The sequence below is a fragment of the Caloenas nicobarica genome, chromosome 1 (assembly GCF_036013445.1).
Source record: "Caloenas nicobarica isolate bCalNic1 chromosome 1, bCalNic1.hap1, whole genome shotgun sequence".
Lineage (NCBI taxonomy): Eukaryota > Metazoa > Chordata > Aves > Columbiformes > Columbidae > Caloenas > Caloenas nicobarica.
In genome coordinates, this window is record NC_088245.1 from 215,361,204 (window position 1) to 215,377,775 (window position 16,572).

Here is a 16,572-nt window from a genome sequence, read left to right on the forward strand (position 1 = left end):
CCCTTCCCAGCCGCCTCACACCTGTGGGTACAGAGCTCAGAGACCTTGGCTCTCAGACAACAGCAATTAAGAACATTAATTCTGTCCTGGGGTGCTATCACCTTCTTCTTCAATAACCCTGCTAGCTACGAAAAAGGAAGGTTTATAACTGCATGAAGAAAATTAACTCGCTTTCAATCAAACCAGCACAGCAAGCGGTACAAAGAATTGGGTGTGTGGATATAATCTTTGGCCATAAACTCATGTAATCCTGTTATGGTCTGGTCGGGGAAGCCCCAAGACCAAGAGATTCATTAATTATACCCAGAGTGAGGTTAAGACACAAATGAGGTCAAGTTCCTCTTAATTAAGGAAATTATTAAACACTTCTGTACATGGATTGTCTGTATGTTACAGTAAGAAAATAGCAATAGGACAGAGAGAAGGAGATGGGAGAGGAGGAAACCTAGTGAGCAATGGGGATAGATTTGCAAGAGGTACTTATCACCATGGATGGATCCAGCCGCGTTTTTTCTTTAGTAGACAGCCTCCTTTGGGGCTGTCATGACAGGTGGTTGACCAGGTTCCAAATGCTCCTCCCATTAGTGTTGTTTCTGTTGCTGCACAATTTTTTACCCCGTAGGTACAATTCCAGGCCCCAACTTGGTTACTCCACGTGCAGCTGCATCCAGGCCATCCCCAATCATCATTAGTTGTGGCATTTGTGAAAGGCAAAAAATGGGTAAAGCGTTTTATGTTTCCACTTGTATCATACCAGTACCTGAGATGGCAAGCTGGGAGTCTCCTGAGGTATTAAGGGCAAAGAGAATGGTCGCCCACAGCAGCATCTGCGATACAACATTATACATCTGTGACAACCTTGAAGCGCTCCCCCCATCCTCAGCAGAACAAAGGGCTATGTTATGCGTTAAACATCTGGTTTTTGTTACTTTGGGAGGAAAAGATAGATGGCTGTGGAGGCAGACACCTCGTCTTGTCTTTCCCAAGGTTTTGTAATTGATAATTTGGATGGAAAAGATAGATGGCCCTGGAGGCAGACACCTTGTAATATATAGGCAATTAACAGTGCTGCTGTGAAGGCCTCATGGCCTAATTGGGATGATAGAGATGAACCATCTGTCGGACAAACAATTACCAGAAGACACCATGAACCAACAGCTACCCCTGACGGGCCAAACAACTCGCTTCTAGTCAGTACTGTGGACTTTCCCTTAGTTTGAAGACCCCAGACCCATTTCCAGAAGAGTCTTCCTAATTAGCATGAAGAGCAAACACAGGGAGGAGCTGCCCTCTCCTATCCTGCATGTAAATGAACCAGGTTATAAAACGACCTCACACGTGACATGAGGTGGAGGCATGTACCAAAATCTTCAATGTGTCCACGCCCCCTCCAGAGGACGCTGTGGGATCCATCGGCCTGTGGAGTGGTGAAATCTTACTGTCTCTGTCTCTCTCTGATATCTTAGTTTTCCTTCTCTCTCTCTCTTTTACTTTTTTTTTGGACATATAAAAGCAATATCATTGTAAGTTCTGCTGCTAACGTCTTGTTAAGTTTTGCATTATAGTTATAAATTGTTGCCAATCCACCATTTTTAGAAGAACTTTTTCTGTCAATGTATTGATAAGTTTTGTGATATTATAACATACTTTGCCAACTCACTAATCGCTGTAATTTTTATTCCACCACATGCTTTTAGTAAATTAATAACGGAATTGGACCTCTGGAGTGATTGTGTTTCATTCACTTCGCATTACTGTGCAGAAATACCCAGAGTTGACTCACACCTGATGTCACCTGGTGAGGCAGGGTGTGTGTCACGTTCTGAGTTGACTCATCCCTCATCCCATCTGTTGGGATGGGACAACATCCTAAAAATATTAACAAAAGAAAAAAAAGTACAGCTAAGTATGAAGTTTCAGAAAACATGGTGAAAATATAACAATTGGGGCCTGCAAATAGAAGCCGTCACCATACAGAAGAGATGGATGGGTTTTAAATACCCCTGTGCATCATGTAGACCTTTTATTATCAGAAGGTTGTGTCGGCTTCACCAGAGAGGGTTGAAGATTATGCAGGAGTGTAGCTTTTATCCCCCTATTTTCTTCCACCCTCCTAAGGTCTGCCTTGTCTTCTGTTTTTGGTTTTTTTTTCGACCTTGTCAGTATTTTGGCCCAGCCTCTCATCAAAACTTCCAGGTTGGGAGTGGGTAACCCATCCATCACCTCCTGAGGCATCCCCTGTAACATACCCTTCTTCCAGAGGGCATAACGTTTCACCCTTGGAGCCTTGGGATTCTCACATTTCAGGGGTCCCCTACCCTTGTTATTTTGTAGGAGTATTTTTTTTTAGAAGGGGGGTGCCACTCCATTCGCCTGATAGCTTTAGAGTTTCCTCCTACATAGGGCACCAGACTATACTTTTGGCTGTAATTATTTAGTTCTTGAGCTACCTCTTCCCAGGTCCCTACTTTTGCCCTTTGAGTGCTACAACCAGGGCTTACCAGTCTTGCCATTGTGGCTTACGCCTTTCGGCTTTGAGGTGATACCATAAATCAGCCAATTAAAAAAACCCTTCTAAACCCAAAACTGGCAGTTTTAAAAGCAAGCATCATTTATTGCCAGGCTGCCAACCTCAGGGGATCCACTCTCCTAGTGGGGGGCATTGGAACAAGCTCCAGGCACAGGTTATATCCATCCAGATCATACATATTCATTAAATTTCCAAGAAATCCTTTGCATATGCATTACATTCCTTTGTTATTTGGCTTATAACCTGCTTGCGCTCTTGTTGCCACCTTATCTTCTGAGAGTAAGGGTAATGTCTCCCACCCTTCTCCTGTTTCTCTTAACAACTACCATTCTTGTGACTTAACGCCTAATAAGTGCCTAAAATCTAACATCTGTGAGCCTTATTAATTTCATAAATACCTAAAATCTATGACCCTTATTCGTGCAGACTTATTTTGTTACTAATTGCTGACTTTAGGTACCAGAGGTACCGCCTTGATAGTGCTTTGTAGGAAGACCTCTTATCAAGGGGGTCATCCGTTCAGGGCCAACAGGCATCATCACAGGAGACTCTTGCCTGACTTTAGGCTCCCGATCATGCATCATTTGCAGACACGCTGATTTTGTACATTTTCCATCATTTGGTCCATTGACCATGTTGTGGTGAGAGGGCCTCCCCATTCTAAAGGATTAAGACCTCCTGCCCAATAAACTGTTCTTTGGGTTAGGAACCAAGGGGCACAGTGGTCACCCGTAGCTAAGAACACCCCCGGTTCCCAATGTCCCTCGGCTTCTTTTTCACTGAGTAGTATTTGCTTGCCACCTGACAACGATACCCTCCATGTATATTCTTTTCCTCCTCTATCCCATTCAACTGTCTTCATCTCAGTGCACAAATTTTACACAGATCACCGGATGAGCCCAATTTAATTTCATGTTAATCATTTAGATTAAATAAGTACATTTTAAATAGAATGAATCGCTTAGAATTATAAGGTCATGTGATTTTTCATATACTGTCCGCTTCGTGTTAACTAGTGTCCATATGAACCAGCATGCAATAGCTACATGAGCCAGCAGTGTGCCCAGGTGGCCAAAACGGCTAACAGCATCCTGGGGTGCATCAAGAATAGTGTGGCCAGCAGGACTAGGGAAGTGATCATCCCCCTGGACTGGGCACTGGTGGCCTGACCTTGAATCCTGTGTTCAGTTTTGGGCCCCTGACTACAAGAAAGACCTTGAGTTGCTGGAGCGAGTTGAGAGAAGTGGTGGAGTCACCATTCCTGGAGGTGTTTAACAGACATATAGATGAGACTCTTAGGGACATGGTTTAGTGCTACTTTTAGGTTATGGTTGGATTCCATGACCTTAAGGGTCTCTTCTAACCAAAACGATTCTATGATTCAATATTTGCTGAAATCTTCAACTGTATGTTGTAAAGTTCTGCTCATATTCATCAAACTTGTGTCTACCTGAGCAAAACAAAGCAGCTACAAAACATCAACCTGCACAATAAGGTCTGAATTGTACCTTATCGAGCAAAACAGGATCCACTTGAGGCAAATAATGTCTTCAAGGCCAGCATGAAGCAGCTACGGGCTATCAACAAAGTCTGCAGCAAAAGAAGATAAGGGTCTGCCTGAAGACAGTGAAAGAATCCAATGAGAAACAAGAAGACCCCAGACTCAAATATTACTATTCAATTGAATCATCACATGAGAGGCAGGTAAATAGTCTGTCAGGGTGCAATTACCCAGAGAATTCTATGCTGGGCTCGGCAGCTCTGCGCAGGCACCCAGCTCGAGCCAACCCTGCTGCTGGACCACTCCATTCAATTGTTGATTTCTATGAGTTTTAGCGCCTGAGAGTTGGATTCAAGAGACCTGGGATCCAGGCTTTGGAGTGACCTGGCACCAGGCCCCTGGAGGGGAGGTAAAGAGGATGAGATGCAGAATGATGAAACTTTGAAATCCTAGCCAAGCGATACAAAGAATCAGGTGATGTCACAGGGGAGTAATTTAGGGTTCTGCTCACTGCAGAATAACGTTTAGATTTCTTAAAGAGAAGTGCAACTTAAAAGAGTTTGGTGGCAGGTTCACTCTATTATTTACCGCACGGGGGAAATACGCCAAGCCAAACGCTTCTTACCTTTTCTCAGGAGCCTGTACCCGTTCATGAAGCAAACCTTCAGGTGCCTTCCCTCCCTGATAACCGTTCACTCTGGAGTCTGTGTCTTGGAGCTCCACAAACCCTCAGGTGAGGCCTGTATCCGTCGCGGTGCAAACTTTCAGGATTCTTCTCTCCCTGATAACCGTTTGGTCCAGAGTCTGTATTTTAAATCTCCGAAGGCAGACTTTCATGGGAGGCCTGTACCGTTCGCAAAAGCGAACTTTCAGGCATTCCCTCCTGATAGCTCTGGAGTCTATGTTGAAAACTCCAGCAGCAAACTTTCAGGCAAAGCCTGATAACCATATGCAGAGCAGACTTTCAGGAAACAAAATTCTCAGGAAAAAAAAATTAACAGAGTAGAATAGCAGGAGGGCTGGCTCAAGCTGGGTACCTGCACCAAGGTCTCACTGAGCATAGAAAACTACTACCTTTTATATCTTTACAGACCATTCATACCATGATTCAATCCAACGGCAGTATTTCACTTTGGGATCTTCTTGCTTCTCATTGGATCTTTTTTGCTGATTCCACGTGGGCCATTGTTTTATTCAGCTGTAGACATTGTTCATGGCCTTGCAGGTACTGTTCTGTCTCAATAAATCCTTTCTTCTCAGCAAAGTGTGAAATAGGGTCCATTTTGCAGATGTCTGTAATGTCTCCACATTAGGCTTGGATCGTTGTTTTTCCCTGCAAAGTGCTAGAATTATCTTGCAAGTGTTCAGTGTAGTTTGTAGTTGCTTTTCGTAAATATGAGGAGGACTTTACAGCTTAAAATTTTAGCAAATCCAGCTTACCAAATAACGTGAAGCAAAGAGTACAGTAAAAATGATACAACCTTATATCTCTAAATCATTCATTACATTTAGTGTGCATCTACTTAAGTTAAAGATTAATATTGAACTTGAATACAGCTCTGTCGTGGTATTATCTGTCATGGTTTGATCGCGGGGAGATAATCAAAAACCACGGCAGATGTATTTTCCTTAACCCTCTTCCCCCGTCCCGTTTTCCACCCCGCCTCCTCCCCCTTTTTCACTAAGGACAGGCGATTTTGAGAGGAAAGGAAAAGAAGAACAGAGAGAAGAAAGCTGGAAAATTTGAAAACGTTTTACTAACGCTACTAAATAAACATAGAGAAAAATAAAGCAGAACAAATATTATAGAACCAGTCTTGCAATTCCCAGCAGCTGCTCCGGCAGGATCCTTCAGCCAACCGGAACTAGATTCAGTCTGTCACGAGGCCTCAGCTTGCGGGGACAGCAGAAAAATGCAGAGACGAAGCAAACCAGCAGGAGACCCAGCAGAAGAGAGAGAGAGTCCTTTGGGTCCACCTTTTATATCCAGGAAGTCGTGAATGTGATGGAATACTCCAATTGGTCAATTCGTGATCACCTGACTCAGACCACCTCCTCTCGTTGCCCCCCCTCAATGACCCAGGACATTCCACCCCTTATAACATACCATTCATGGCATATTTAAACCTCATGAACACAATCTAACTAATACAATCTATCAATGCGATCTAACTAATTACAATAACTATATACATATATATATATATGCAGGTGTAGCTCATCATTCTCTTAGTCCATGGACCATCCTTTGGAAAAGCTCATTTAAGTTCACTTATCACAGATCTAGTACATCTCATGACCATTGTTTGTGGGTTAAAGACATCAACTTCGAAGCTGTTGTCAGGTGTCAGGCACCACTCGAAGAAACTAGCTCTGGTTCCATCACCACTGTCTTGACCTGAAAGACACTTATTAGACACTGTTAGTATGGAAATTAACATCATGCAGTTCAGTCTTGACTATTTTCACCTAAAATCAAATCCCCTTGAGGTACACATCGAACTTCTCCATCTTTAACCATCACCCACCAGGTGCTACCAGGACCTTGGGCAAAAACAATCCCATGAATGGGCTTGCCTTTGCCTGAGGTAGGAGTGACCCAAACTGCCTTTCCTAACATACTTTTCATGTGTACTACAGGGACTTTATCTCCTTCTACAGTACGTAGAATTTCTGATTGTGCAGGCCCGGCTCAATCAGTTGATCCTCTAGTGTTGATCAGCTAAGTGGCTTTTGCTAAATGTGAATCCCAGTTTTTAAAGGTTCCACCATCCACTGCTTTTAGTGTAGTTTTTAACAAACCATCGTACCTTTCAATTTTCCCAGAAGCTGGTGCATGATATGGAATGTGATATACCCACTCAATACCATGTTCTTTGGCCCAATTGTCTATAAGACTGTTTTTGAAATTAGTACCATTGTCTGAGTCAATTCTTTCTGGTGTACCATGTCACCAAAGGGCTTGCTTTTCAAGGCCCAAGATCGTATTCCGGGCTGTAGCATGGGGTACAGCATATGTTTCCAACCATCCGGTGGTTGCTTCTACCATTGTAAGTACATAGCGCTTACCTTGACGTGTTTGTGGAAGTATAATATAGTCAATCTGCCAAGCCTCTCCATACTTATGCTTTAACCATTGCCCCCCATACCATACAGGCTTTAACCTTTTAGCTTGTTTGATTTCGGTGCAAGTTTCACATTCATGAATAACCTGTGAAATAGTGTCCATAGTTAAGTCCACCCCTCGATGGCGAGCCCATTTATATGTTGCATCTCTACCTTGATGCCCTGAAGCACCATGAGCCCCCCGAGCTAGGAAAAGTTCACCTTTATGTTGCCAGTCCAAGTCCACTTCATCTACTTTAATCTTAGCAGCTTGATCCGCTTGTTGGTTGTTTTGATGCTCCTCAGTGGCTCGACTTTTAGGCACATGAGCATCTACATGACGAACTTTTACAGTCAGGCTCTCTAGCCGGGCAGCAATGTCTTGCCACAGTGTGGCAGCCCAAATGGGTTTACCTCTGCGTTGCCAATTGCTTTTCTTCCATTGCTGTAGCCACCCCCACAAGGCATTTGCCACCATCCATGAGTCAGTATAAAGTATTGGCCACTTTTCTCATTCAGCAATGTCCAAGGCCAGCTGGATGGCTTTTACTTCTGCAAATTGACTAGATTCACCTTGTCCTTCAGTGGCTTCTGTAACTCGTCGTGTGGGACTCCACACAGCAGCTTTCCACCTTCGATGTTTTCCTACAAGATGGCAGGATCCATCTGTGAACAGTGCATACTGCTTTTCAGTCTCTGAAAGGGTATTATACGGTGGTGCTTCTTCAGCATGTGTTACTTCCTCCTTGTCTGGAGACATCCCAAAGTCTTTACTTTCTGGCCAGTCTGTAATCACTTCTAAGATCCCTGGGCGATTGGGACTCCCAATTCGAGCTCGTTGCATGATCAATGCAATCCATTTACTCCACGTAACTTCGGTTGCATGATGCGTAGAGAGAACCTTCCCTTTGAACATCCAGCTCAGCACCGGCAGTTGAGGTGCCAGGAGGAGCTGTGCTTCAGTACCAATCACTTCTGAAGCAGCTCGGACTCCCTCATAAGCTGCAAGTATCTCCTTTTCAGTTGGAGTATAGTTGGCCTCAGATCCTTTGTATCCTCGACTCCAAAAACCTAAGGGTCAACCTCAGGTTTCTCCTGGTGCTTTCTGCCAGAGGCTCCAGGTAGGACCATTATCTCTGGCTGCAGTGTAGAGCACATTTTTAACATCTAGTCCAGTCCAAACTGGTCCAAGGGCCACTGCATGATTTATCTCACGCTTAATTTGTTCGAAGGCTTGTCGTTGTTCAGGGCCCCACTCAAACTGGTTCTTTTTACAAGGCACTCAATAGAGAGGGCTCACAATCTGGCTGTAGTCAGGAATTCTCCAAAAACCTACGATGCCCAGGAAAGGCTGTGTCTCCTTTTCATTAGTAGGTGGAGACATACATGCAATTTTGTTGATCATTGGGATCTGATGACGACCATCTTGCCATTTTATTCCTAAAAACTGAATCTCTCGTGCAGGTCCCTTGACCTTGCTTCATTTTATGGCAAAACCAGCATCCAAAAGAACCTGAATTATTCTCTCACCTTTCTCAAAGACTTCTTTCGCTGTGTCGCCCCATACGATGATGTCATCAATATATTGCAAGTGTTCTGGTGCTTTACCTTGTTCCAACGTGGTTTGGATCAGTCCATGGCAGATGGTAGGACTGTGTTTCCACCCCTGGGGCAAGCGATTCCACGTGTACTAGATGCCCCTCCAGGTGAAAGCAAACTGCGGCCTGCATTCTGCTGCTAAAGGGAATAGAGAAAAATGCATTAGCAATGTCAATGGTGGCAGACCACTTGGCTGCCTTTGACTCCAGTTCAAATTGCAGTTCTAGCATATCAGGCACAGCAGCACTCAACGGTGGCGTAACTTCATTCAGGCCATGATAGTCTACAGTTAGTCTGCACTCATCACTAGACTTACACACTGGCCAAATCGGGCTGTTAAAAGGTGAGCGAGTCTTACTGATCACACCCTGGCTTTCCAGTTGACAAATCAACTTCTGGATAGGAATCAGTCTTGATTGGTGCGATATTGTCAGCGATGCACTGTCGTGGTAGCAATTGGCACCTGCTGATCATCAACCATTGGCAGTCCTACAACAGAAGGGTCGTCTGAAAGACCAGGCAAATCAGACAGCTGTCCGATTTTCTCAGTGTCCACAGCTGCTATACCAAATGCCCACCTATACCCTTTGGGTCCTTAAAATACCCTCTCCTGAGGTAGTCTATGCCAAAGATGCATGGAGCACCTGGACCAGTCACAATGGGATGCTTTTGCCAGTTTTTTCCAGTTAGGCTCATTTCAGCCTCTACAACAGTCAGTTCCTGGAATCCCCCAGTCACTCCAACAATGTTGTCGGGTTGTGTTCCTTTATACTTGGAAGGAATTATCGTGCACTGAGAACCAGTGTCCACCAAAGCTTTGTACTCCTGGGGGTGTGTTGTACCAGGCCATCATATCTGTACAGTCCAATAAGCTCTGTTATCCCTTTCCTCCGCCTGGCTGGAGGCAGGGAACTTCTAATTTCTGTTTTGCGCAGTCTCTGGGTATGAATTAGAGGTTCTTTAAAGAGCATCAGAATCTCTTCTGCCCCTTTTGTAAACTGAAGCAGCCATTTTCCTAGGAGCTTTTCCTTTTAACTCATGTACTCATTCTTGAAGTTCTGAGGTAGGTCTTCCATGCCACCTATTCATGTTTTCTCCCTGCTCACGCAGGAGGAACCACAGTGAACCTCTTTTTGTGGACTGCCTCCGTCCTCTCTCTTGGGATTGGAAGCGCCTTCTCCTAATAGCTGAAACATAGGTTCGTGCAGGTCGTAAATGGTACGTGTCTTCTCTGAGTGCTTTGATTTCTTGCAACAACTTTTCAAACCGGTCATCAGATTTTTCACACAGTCTCTCCACAGCAGAGACACAAGCCCCTAGAGAACCAGCAAGGCTGTCCTCGTGGTCTCGGAGCTGCTCAATCACGCCAGAAACCCTTTGTCTACCACTAGCTGTCCAGATCATTCCTGCCAATGACTTAGCATATGCAGGTGGTGCACTTTGTACAAATCTGCGCCACATAGGTCATATACAATCAATTCTATCTGGGTCTGTCCCCTCTTGGCTGTTTGGCCCAAAATAGATGATCTGTCACACAGCTAATTCTCTCAGGAACTGGATACCTCTCTCCATAGTATTCCATTTCCCTAATGTGCATATGCAATCTTCCTTGTAGGGAAATCTTACTTTCATAGCTGTCAGGAGTCGCGTCCAGAGGGTAGCAGAGTTGTGCTCTCTTGAAATTTCCCTATCAATGGTGGAATCCTTTGACAGAGATCCCAGCTGCTTGGCTTCACCACCTTCCAATTCTATTGTTTCAGCCCCATTATCCCAGCATCAGAGCAACCAGGTTACAATATTCTCGCCTTCGCAACGACTAAAGTCTTTTCACAGATCTCTCAGTTCACCTGGAGAAAAGGACCGAGTGGTGGTCACTTCCTCTCCTCCCTGCGCTGATGATGCCCTTTGGGTTGATGTTGGCCCTGTGTCACCATCTGCCGGCCCTTTGACATCACCTGCTAGCCCTTTGCCATGACCTGCAGCATGAGTAGACTTTCTTGTGACTTTCTTACAACCGGCAACCGATGCAGATATGGGCTCACCATCCTTTGAATTATTTCCATAGTCTGAATGACTGTCACTGGCATTGGCATAATCACAGTGGTTGTTATGATTATAACAGCAACAGTGCCCAGCGTGTGAGGAAGGAGGGGCTGCCTTGTTAGCCTTTGAGGCTGGAGGAGTAACGGTATCTACAGTGGAGGAGGCAGCAGCGACCTTGGCAGCCAGAGCTTGAGCCTCGATCAGGGGGGCTGAGGCTTTAGCTGCCTTTTGTTTCGAGTGGCTCAGAGTGCTTTTTGCCTCAGCAGACGCAACGCAAGTCTCAGGACTCAAAAGAGACGCGAACCTCCTATTTAATCTCATTTCTCTTAACACTAACACAAGCACAAGCACATTCAGCAAGCCAGATAGCACCATCATAGTTCTATCAAAGCTCCAAGGATACTCCAAGCTCTCAAAAACATTTGTAAACTGTCCTAGCGAGAAAGCGAAAGTATTGTTAGTCAACCTTTCTAAAGATTCGCTTGACCAATTAGCAAACACATAGCTGTATTGCTCTTTTATCTCTCCTGGAGGTTTTTCAAGGTAAAGCAGAAATGAGTAGAAATTCATTATCGGCTGCAGCATAATGAAGTAAACCAGTGCCACACCACACAGTATCATCATGACCATCGTCCAGTTTCTTGTTGTTATATAATATACACATTGATTCACGAAGAATGCCCAACACAGGTAGGGAACCAGGGAACACGATGTACAAAATAACTGATACAACTTAGGCCACAGCATCTTTAAAACAATGTAGTTCACTCTGCCTTAATACCAGTAGATAATGTCCGAAGCACACAGACCCGTGAGCCTCACAACTCTATGAGTCGGCACCGTGCTGAGAAAATTGAAATGTACGTCAGCACACTGGGAAATCCAAAAATCTCCAAATTTACCACTTTTTAGTGCCAAATTTTAACCCTTTCTGCACCCCACGTTGGGTGCCAATTATCTGTCGTGGTTTGATTGTGGGGTGACAATAAAACCGTGGCAGATGTATTGTTAACCTCCTCTCCCCGCCGCCTTTCCCCTTCAGCCCCTCCCTCTCCCCGCTTCCCACTAAGGACAGGCGATTGAGAAAGAAAGAAGGACAGAGAGAAAAGAGTTGGAAAAAATTAAAAATGTTTTACTAATGCTACTAATAAGAAATAGAGAAAATAATACAAAAGACACAAAACCAATCTTGAAAGTCCCGGCAACTGCTCCGGCAGATGTGGGGCCGGCACCCGAAGTCCTGGACTGGACTCTGCAGCCAACCGGAGCTGGATTCAGTCTGTTACTGGGCCTCAGTTCGCAGGGACAACTTGCAAGGTCCTCTCCCAATGCTGGCCATAAGGAAAAGGGACGAGATCCTCATGATCCCCCACTTTTATATGAAGTATGATGTGAATGGGATGGATTACTTTAGTTGGTCAATTTTCTGTTCACCTCCTGCTTGCACATCTCACGGGATGCATCATTATCAATGACCTTGCATTCCATTGCTATGTCTACCAAAACATGTACCTAACTTTCAGGAAAACTGCAGTTAGTAAGAAGACTTCAGCTGACAGGAAATTCACTAAAAGAGAAACTTGTTTTTAACAAAACCAGGACACTGACCAATAAGAATATTCCATGCAATTAGCATCATGCTTCAGATTTAAGCAGAGTCAGGATCCGACGGCTGGCAGCAGATTCAGGATGGAGTTGGGACAGAGGTGGGACACACAGGGATCCATCCTGGTTCTGCTCTGCTTCGGCCAGTTCTGTTTGGGAGTGTCATCAGTTCAGCCTTTTGCCATCCTGCTGTGCTGAAGTGGCCTCCAGGCATTTCTGCCTTTTGTGATTGTTGATGGGTTGTAGCTGCTTTGTTTTGCTCAAGTAGACACAAGTTCAGTGAACAAGAGCGGTGCTTTACAAGACACAGTTTAAGATTTCAGCAAATTTAGCTACTAAGTAATGCAAAGTGGACAGTATACTAAAAGTCACAGAATCTCATAATTCTAAGTAATTCATTCTATTTAAATGGTATTTATTTAAGCTAAATACCTGATACAAACCTTCGGTTGGGCTTATCCGGTGATGTGTGTAAAACACATGAGTGGAGTTAAAGACAGTTGAATAGGATAGAAGAGGAAAGGAATAATGACAACGATGATGATGTAAGAATATACAAAACAAATTATGTACAACACAATCACACACCACCGGCTGACCTATGTCCAGCCCGTCCCTGAGCCACGGTCCCCCCAGTCCCCTCCCCCCAGTTTCTAAACTGAGCATGACACCATATGCTAAGGAATATCACTTTGGCCCCTTGGGGGCAGCTGTCCTGGCTGTGCCCCCTCCCAGCTGGCAGGGCACCAGAAGCTAAAAAATCCTTGACTGCTCAGCATCAACTCAAAACATCCATGTATTAACAACATTCTTCTCATTCTCAATCCAAAACACAGCACTAAACTAGCACAGCTACTAGGAAGAAAATTTACTCTATCCCAAACCCAGGACGTCCCCCCACAGCCACCCCCACAGCAGCCCCCAGAGCCCCACGGGCCCCTCAGCAGCAGATTCAGGGGGTGCTGGGCTGCGGAGGCGGCTGCAGGCTGGGGGTGCCGTGGGTGCGCTGGTGAGCCAGCATGAGCCTCTCCTTGCAAAACCGCTTCTCGCAGACACCACACTGGAAGGGCTTGGCCTCTGCCTGCCCCCCTGCTGGGGCCAGAACCCCCGTCTCCTGCTGGACACCCTCCAGCACAAGCTCCAGGCCCTGGTGAACACACTGGTGTCTCTTCAGGTGCTTCTTATACCCGAAGCTTTTGCCGCACTCTGTGCAGGTGAAGAGCTTCTCCCCAGTGTGGATGCACTGGTGGATGATGAGGTTCGCCTTCTGCCTGAAGCTTTTCATGCAGTTGGTGCAGGTGAAGGGTTTCTCCCCAGTATGGATATGCTGGTGCATGATGAGGCTCATCTTGTCTCTGAAGCTCTCATCACAGTCCTTGCAGGGAAAGGGCTTCTCCCCAGTGTGGATGTGCTGGTGCCTCAGCAGGCTGTCCCTGCGGACAAAGCTCTTGCCACAGTCAGTGCAGGCAAATGGCCTCTCTCCAGTGTGGATGCGCCGGTGGGTGATGAGGTTTCCCTTCTCCCTGAAGCTCTTGCCGCAGTCAGTGCAGGTGAAGGGCTTCTCCCCAGTGTGGATGCGCTGGTGACTCCGCAGGTGTGGCCTTTGGACAAAGCTCTTGCCACAGTCGGTGCAGGTGAAGGGTTTCTCCCCAGTGTGGATGCGCTGGTGGACGATGAGGTTCACCTTCTGTGTGAAGCTTTTGCCACAGTCCGAGCAGACAAAGGGCTTCTCTCTGGTGTGGATGCGCTGATGGATGATGAGATTTCTCTTCCCCGTGAAGCTTTTGCCACAGTCAGTGCAGGCGAAGGGCTTCTCCCCGGTGTGGACGCGCTCATGGACTACAAAGTTCCTCTTCTCCCTGAAGATCTTGCCACAGTCAGAGCAGACAAAGGGCTTCTCCCCGGTGTGGCTGCGCTGGTGGATGATGAGGCTCTTCTTCTCCCTAAAGCTCTTGCCACAGTCAGAGCAGGCAAAAGGCTTCTCCCCAGTGTGGATGCGCTGGTGACTCAGCAGGTGCTGCCTCCGGACAAAGCTCTTGCCACACTCAGTGCAGAGATGGCGGAGGCCCAACCCGACCCCCTGGCTCCCGCCTGGTTGGCTGCAGGCTGAGCCCCCCTGACACCTCGTGCCAGGGTTTGGCATCCCCGGGAGCAGGGCGGTGGGTTCTGGCAGCCCCTCTGGGACCCGCTCGGTCTCCCTCTGCATCCCAGGGCTGACGGCTGCTGGGGAGGAGAGACCACGGTCAGGGACAGGATGGTCAGCTGGGACCCCTCCCCATGGGGAGCAGCATGGGCACCCTGCCAGCCCCACACTCTTCCTGGTGCATGGGGCAACTGCAGCAAGAGGACGGTGCAACTTGAACCCCACACCAGCCCCACGACCCCCCAGTACCCACCTGGCACAGGGCTCTGGTGCCTCTGCCGCTCCCTGGGGGGCTCCGGCACACACGGTGTCTCTTCCTGCTCTATCTTGCAGATGATCTCTGGCTTGTCGGTGGCCCAGCCTGTCCGGGGCACAGACAGAAGCCCCCTCTCCCGCACTGCCGGGACAGCAGCACCGGCCCCCGCACCCACAGCCCCAGCATCCCCCCCACCCCGCTCCTCTCTCCTGCCCCTGCCAGGCTGCGGCTTCAGCCCCCCCGTCCCTGCCCCTGCAGCCCCTCTCGCCTCGCCCTCGTCACCTTGGCCACTCTCCTGTGGACAGGACCCCTGGAAACAGCTCAACGCTGTAGCAGGGAGGTTTAGACTCGGCATGAGGAAGCATTTCTGTACCAAGAGGGTGGTCAAACCCTGGAACAGGCTTCCTGGAGAGGCGGTTGATGCCCCAAGCCTGTCCGTGTTTGAGAGATGTTTGGACAACGCCCTTCACAACACGCTGCAATTTGTGCTCAGCTCTAAAGTGGTCGCACAGTTTGACTAGATGGATATTGAAGGTCCTTTCCAACTGAAATAGGCTCTTCCATCTCATCCCATCCCATCCCACCCCATCTTCTCTCCCAGGACCGCTCTCCACAGGAGGCTGTCTGGCAGGGTCAAACCTGCAATTGCAACCGCTACATCAGCACTTGGGCAGCCCTTTCAAGGGCTCCAGCTCAGTTAAAGAGGTGAATTCCAGCTCAACCCCAGCCCAACATCACCAGAGAGAGTCCTCACCCAGCGAGGCGACCATCTGGTAGTTCTCCAGCATCACCTCCCGGTAGAGCTGCCGCTGCCAGCCCGACAGCTTTGCCCACTCCTCGGGGGAGAAGTAGAGGGCCACGTCCTCAAACGTCACCGACATCTGCAGCAAGAAGCAACCCGGCTCAGCACGCCCCACCGCACGTGTGCTGAACACCTCTGCTGAAATCCTGCTGCTGCCAGGCAGGGCCCCGCTGCCACTGGGGGCTCCGGCATCACGAGGGCAGCGCCAGGAGAGCTGGGAACATCCTGTGCAAGGGAAGGGCGAGGGCAGAGGGGCTGTCTCGGCACAGCCGGGTGGCACAGCAGGGTCACCTGGGACTCACTCAGCAGGTCTCTAGGGAGGGGGATACACCCCACCAGCTGTGCCCAGAGAGCGGCAGGGCTGGCAGGCTTAGAGGCAGGTTTCCCCTGCTCATGCCAAATTAGGGACCCAGGCCAGAGAAGCCAGGACTGCACCCTGTCCCCCACCCATGCCACAGGCCAGATCACCCCCCAGGCCCGGGCACAGCACCGTGACACAAGGCCTGGCCCGAGGCCTGGCAGCAGGCACGCTCCTGCCTGCCCCTGCCCGTGCTGCGGCTCAGCGGGCAGGAACGGGAGCACCCTGCACCGCACCGGGTCTCAAACCACTGCTCTCCCGCACCGCCCCGCACCAACCGGACCCGCAACTCGGCCAGTCCGACGGGCCGGGGCCGTGCCTGACCCCACCTTGCCGCAGCAGCCTGGAGCCCGGCGCGTCGCTGCTCTCGGCGGGAGATGGAGCCCGTGCAGGTATTGATCCGGGAAGAGGGAGGCGGGATGCTCCGGATTCCGCAGGAGATGCCTGGCCCGTCACCAACTGCATGGGAGCAGCGAGGACAGATGGTCCCTGCCAAGCACATTTTCAATAAGAGATCAGGGGCACAAGTTCACTCCACTGCCCACAGCTGCCTTCCCTGCACCCCGAGCCTGCACAGCTACTGGGAAAAGGACCCACCAAAGAGCACCACGCACCAACCCGTCCAGTAAA

The 16,572-nt window shown here is 48.2% G+C and overlaps 1 protein-coding gene across 3 annotated transcripts in view; it reads right to left on the reverse strand.

The window, feature by feature from the left end:
• Nucleotides 1-13,308: 13,308 nt before the first annotated feature.
• Nucleotides 13,309-16,572, reverse strand: part of LOC135988764 (gastrula zinc finger protein XlCGF26.1-like) — a 129,858-nt gene continuing 126,594 nt past the window's right edge. The window contains exons 1-4 of one of the 3 annotated variants that reach the window (XM_065634971.1): nucleotides 16,272-16,388; nucleotides 15,537-15,663; nucleotides 14,780-14,887; nucleotides 13,309-14,603 (exon numbers count right to left, since the gene is read on the reverse strand). In XM_065634971.1, coding sequence (XP_065491043.1) covers nucleotides 13,336-14,603; nucleotides 14,780-14,887; nucleotides 15,537-15,663 — 1,503 coding nt within the window. In that variant the 5' untranslated portion in view covers nucleotides 16,272-16,388 and the 3' untranslated portion in view covers nucleotides 13,309-13,335. Of the gene's footprint in view, nucleotides 14,607-14,779; nucleotides 14,888-15,536; nucleotides 15,664-16,271; nucleotides 16,389-16,572 lie in introns of those variants that run through there. The other 2 variants (XM_065634965.1, XM_065634964.1) reach the window with 2 other exon arrangements.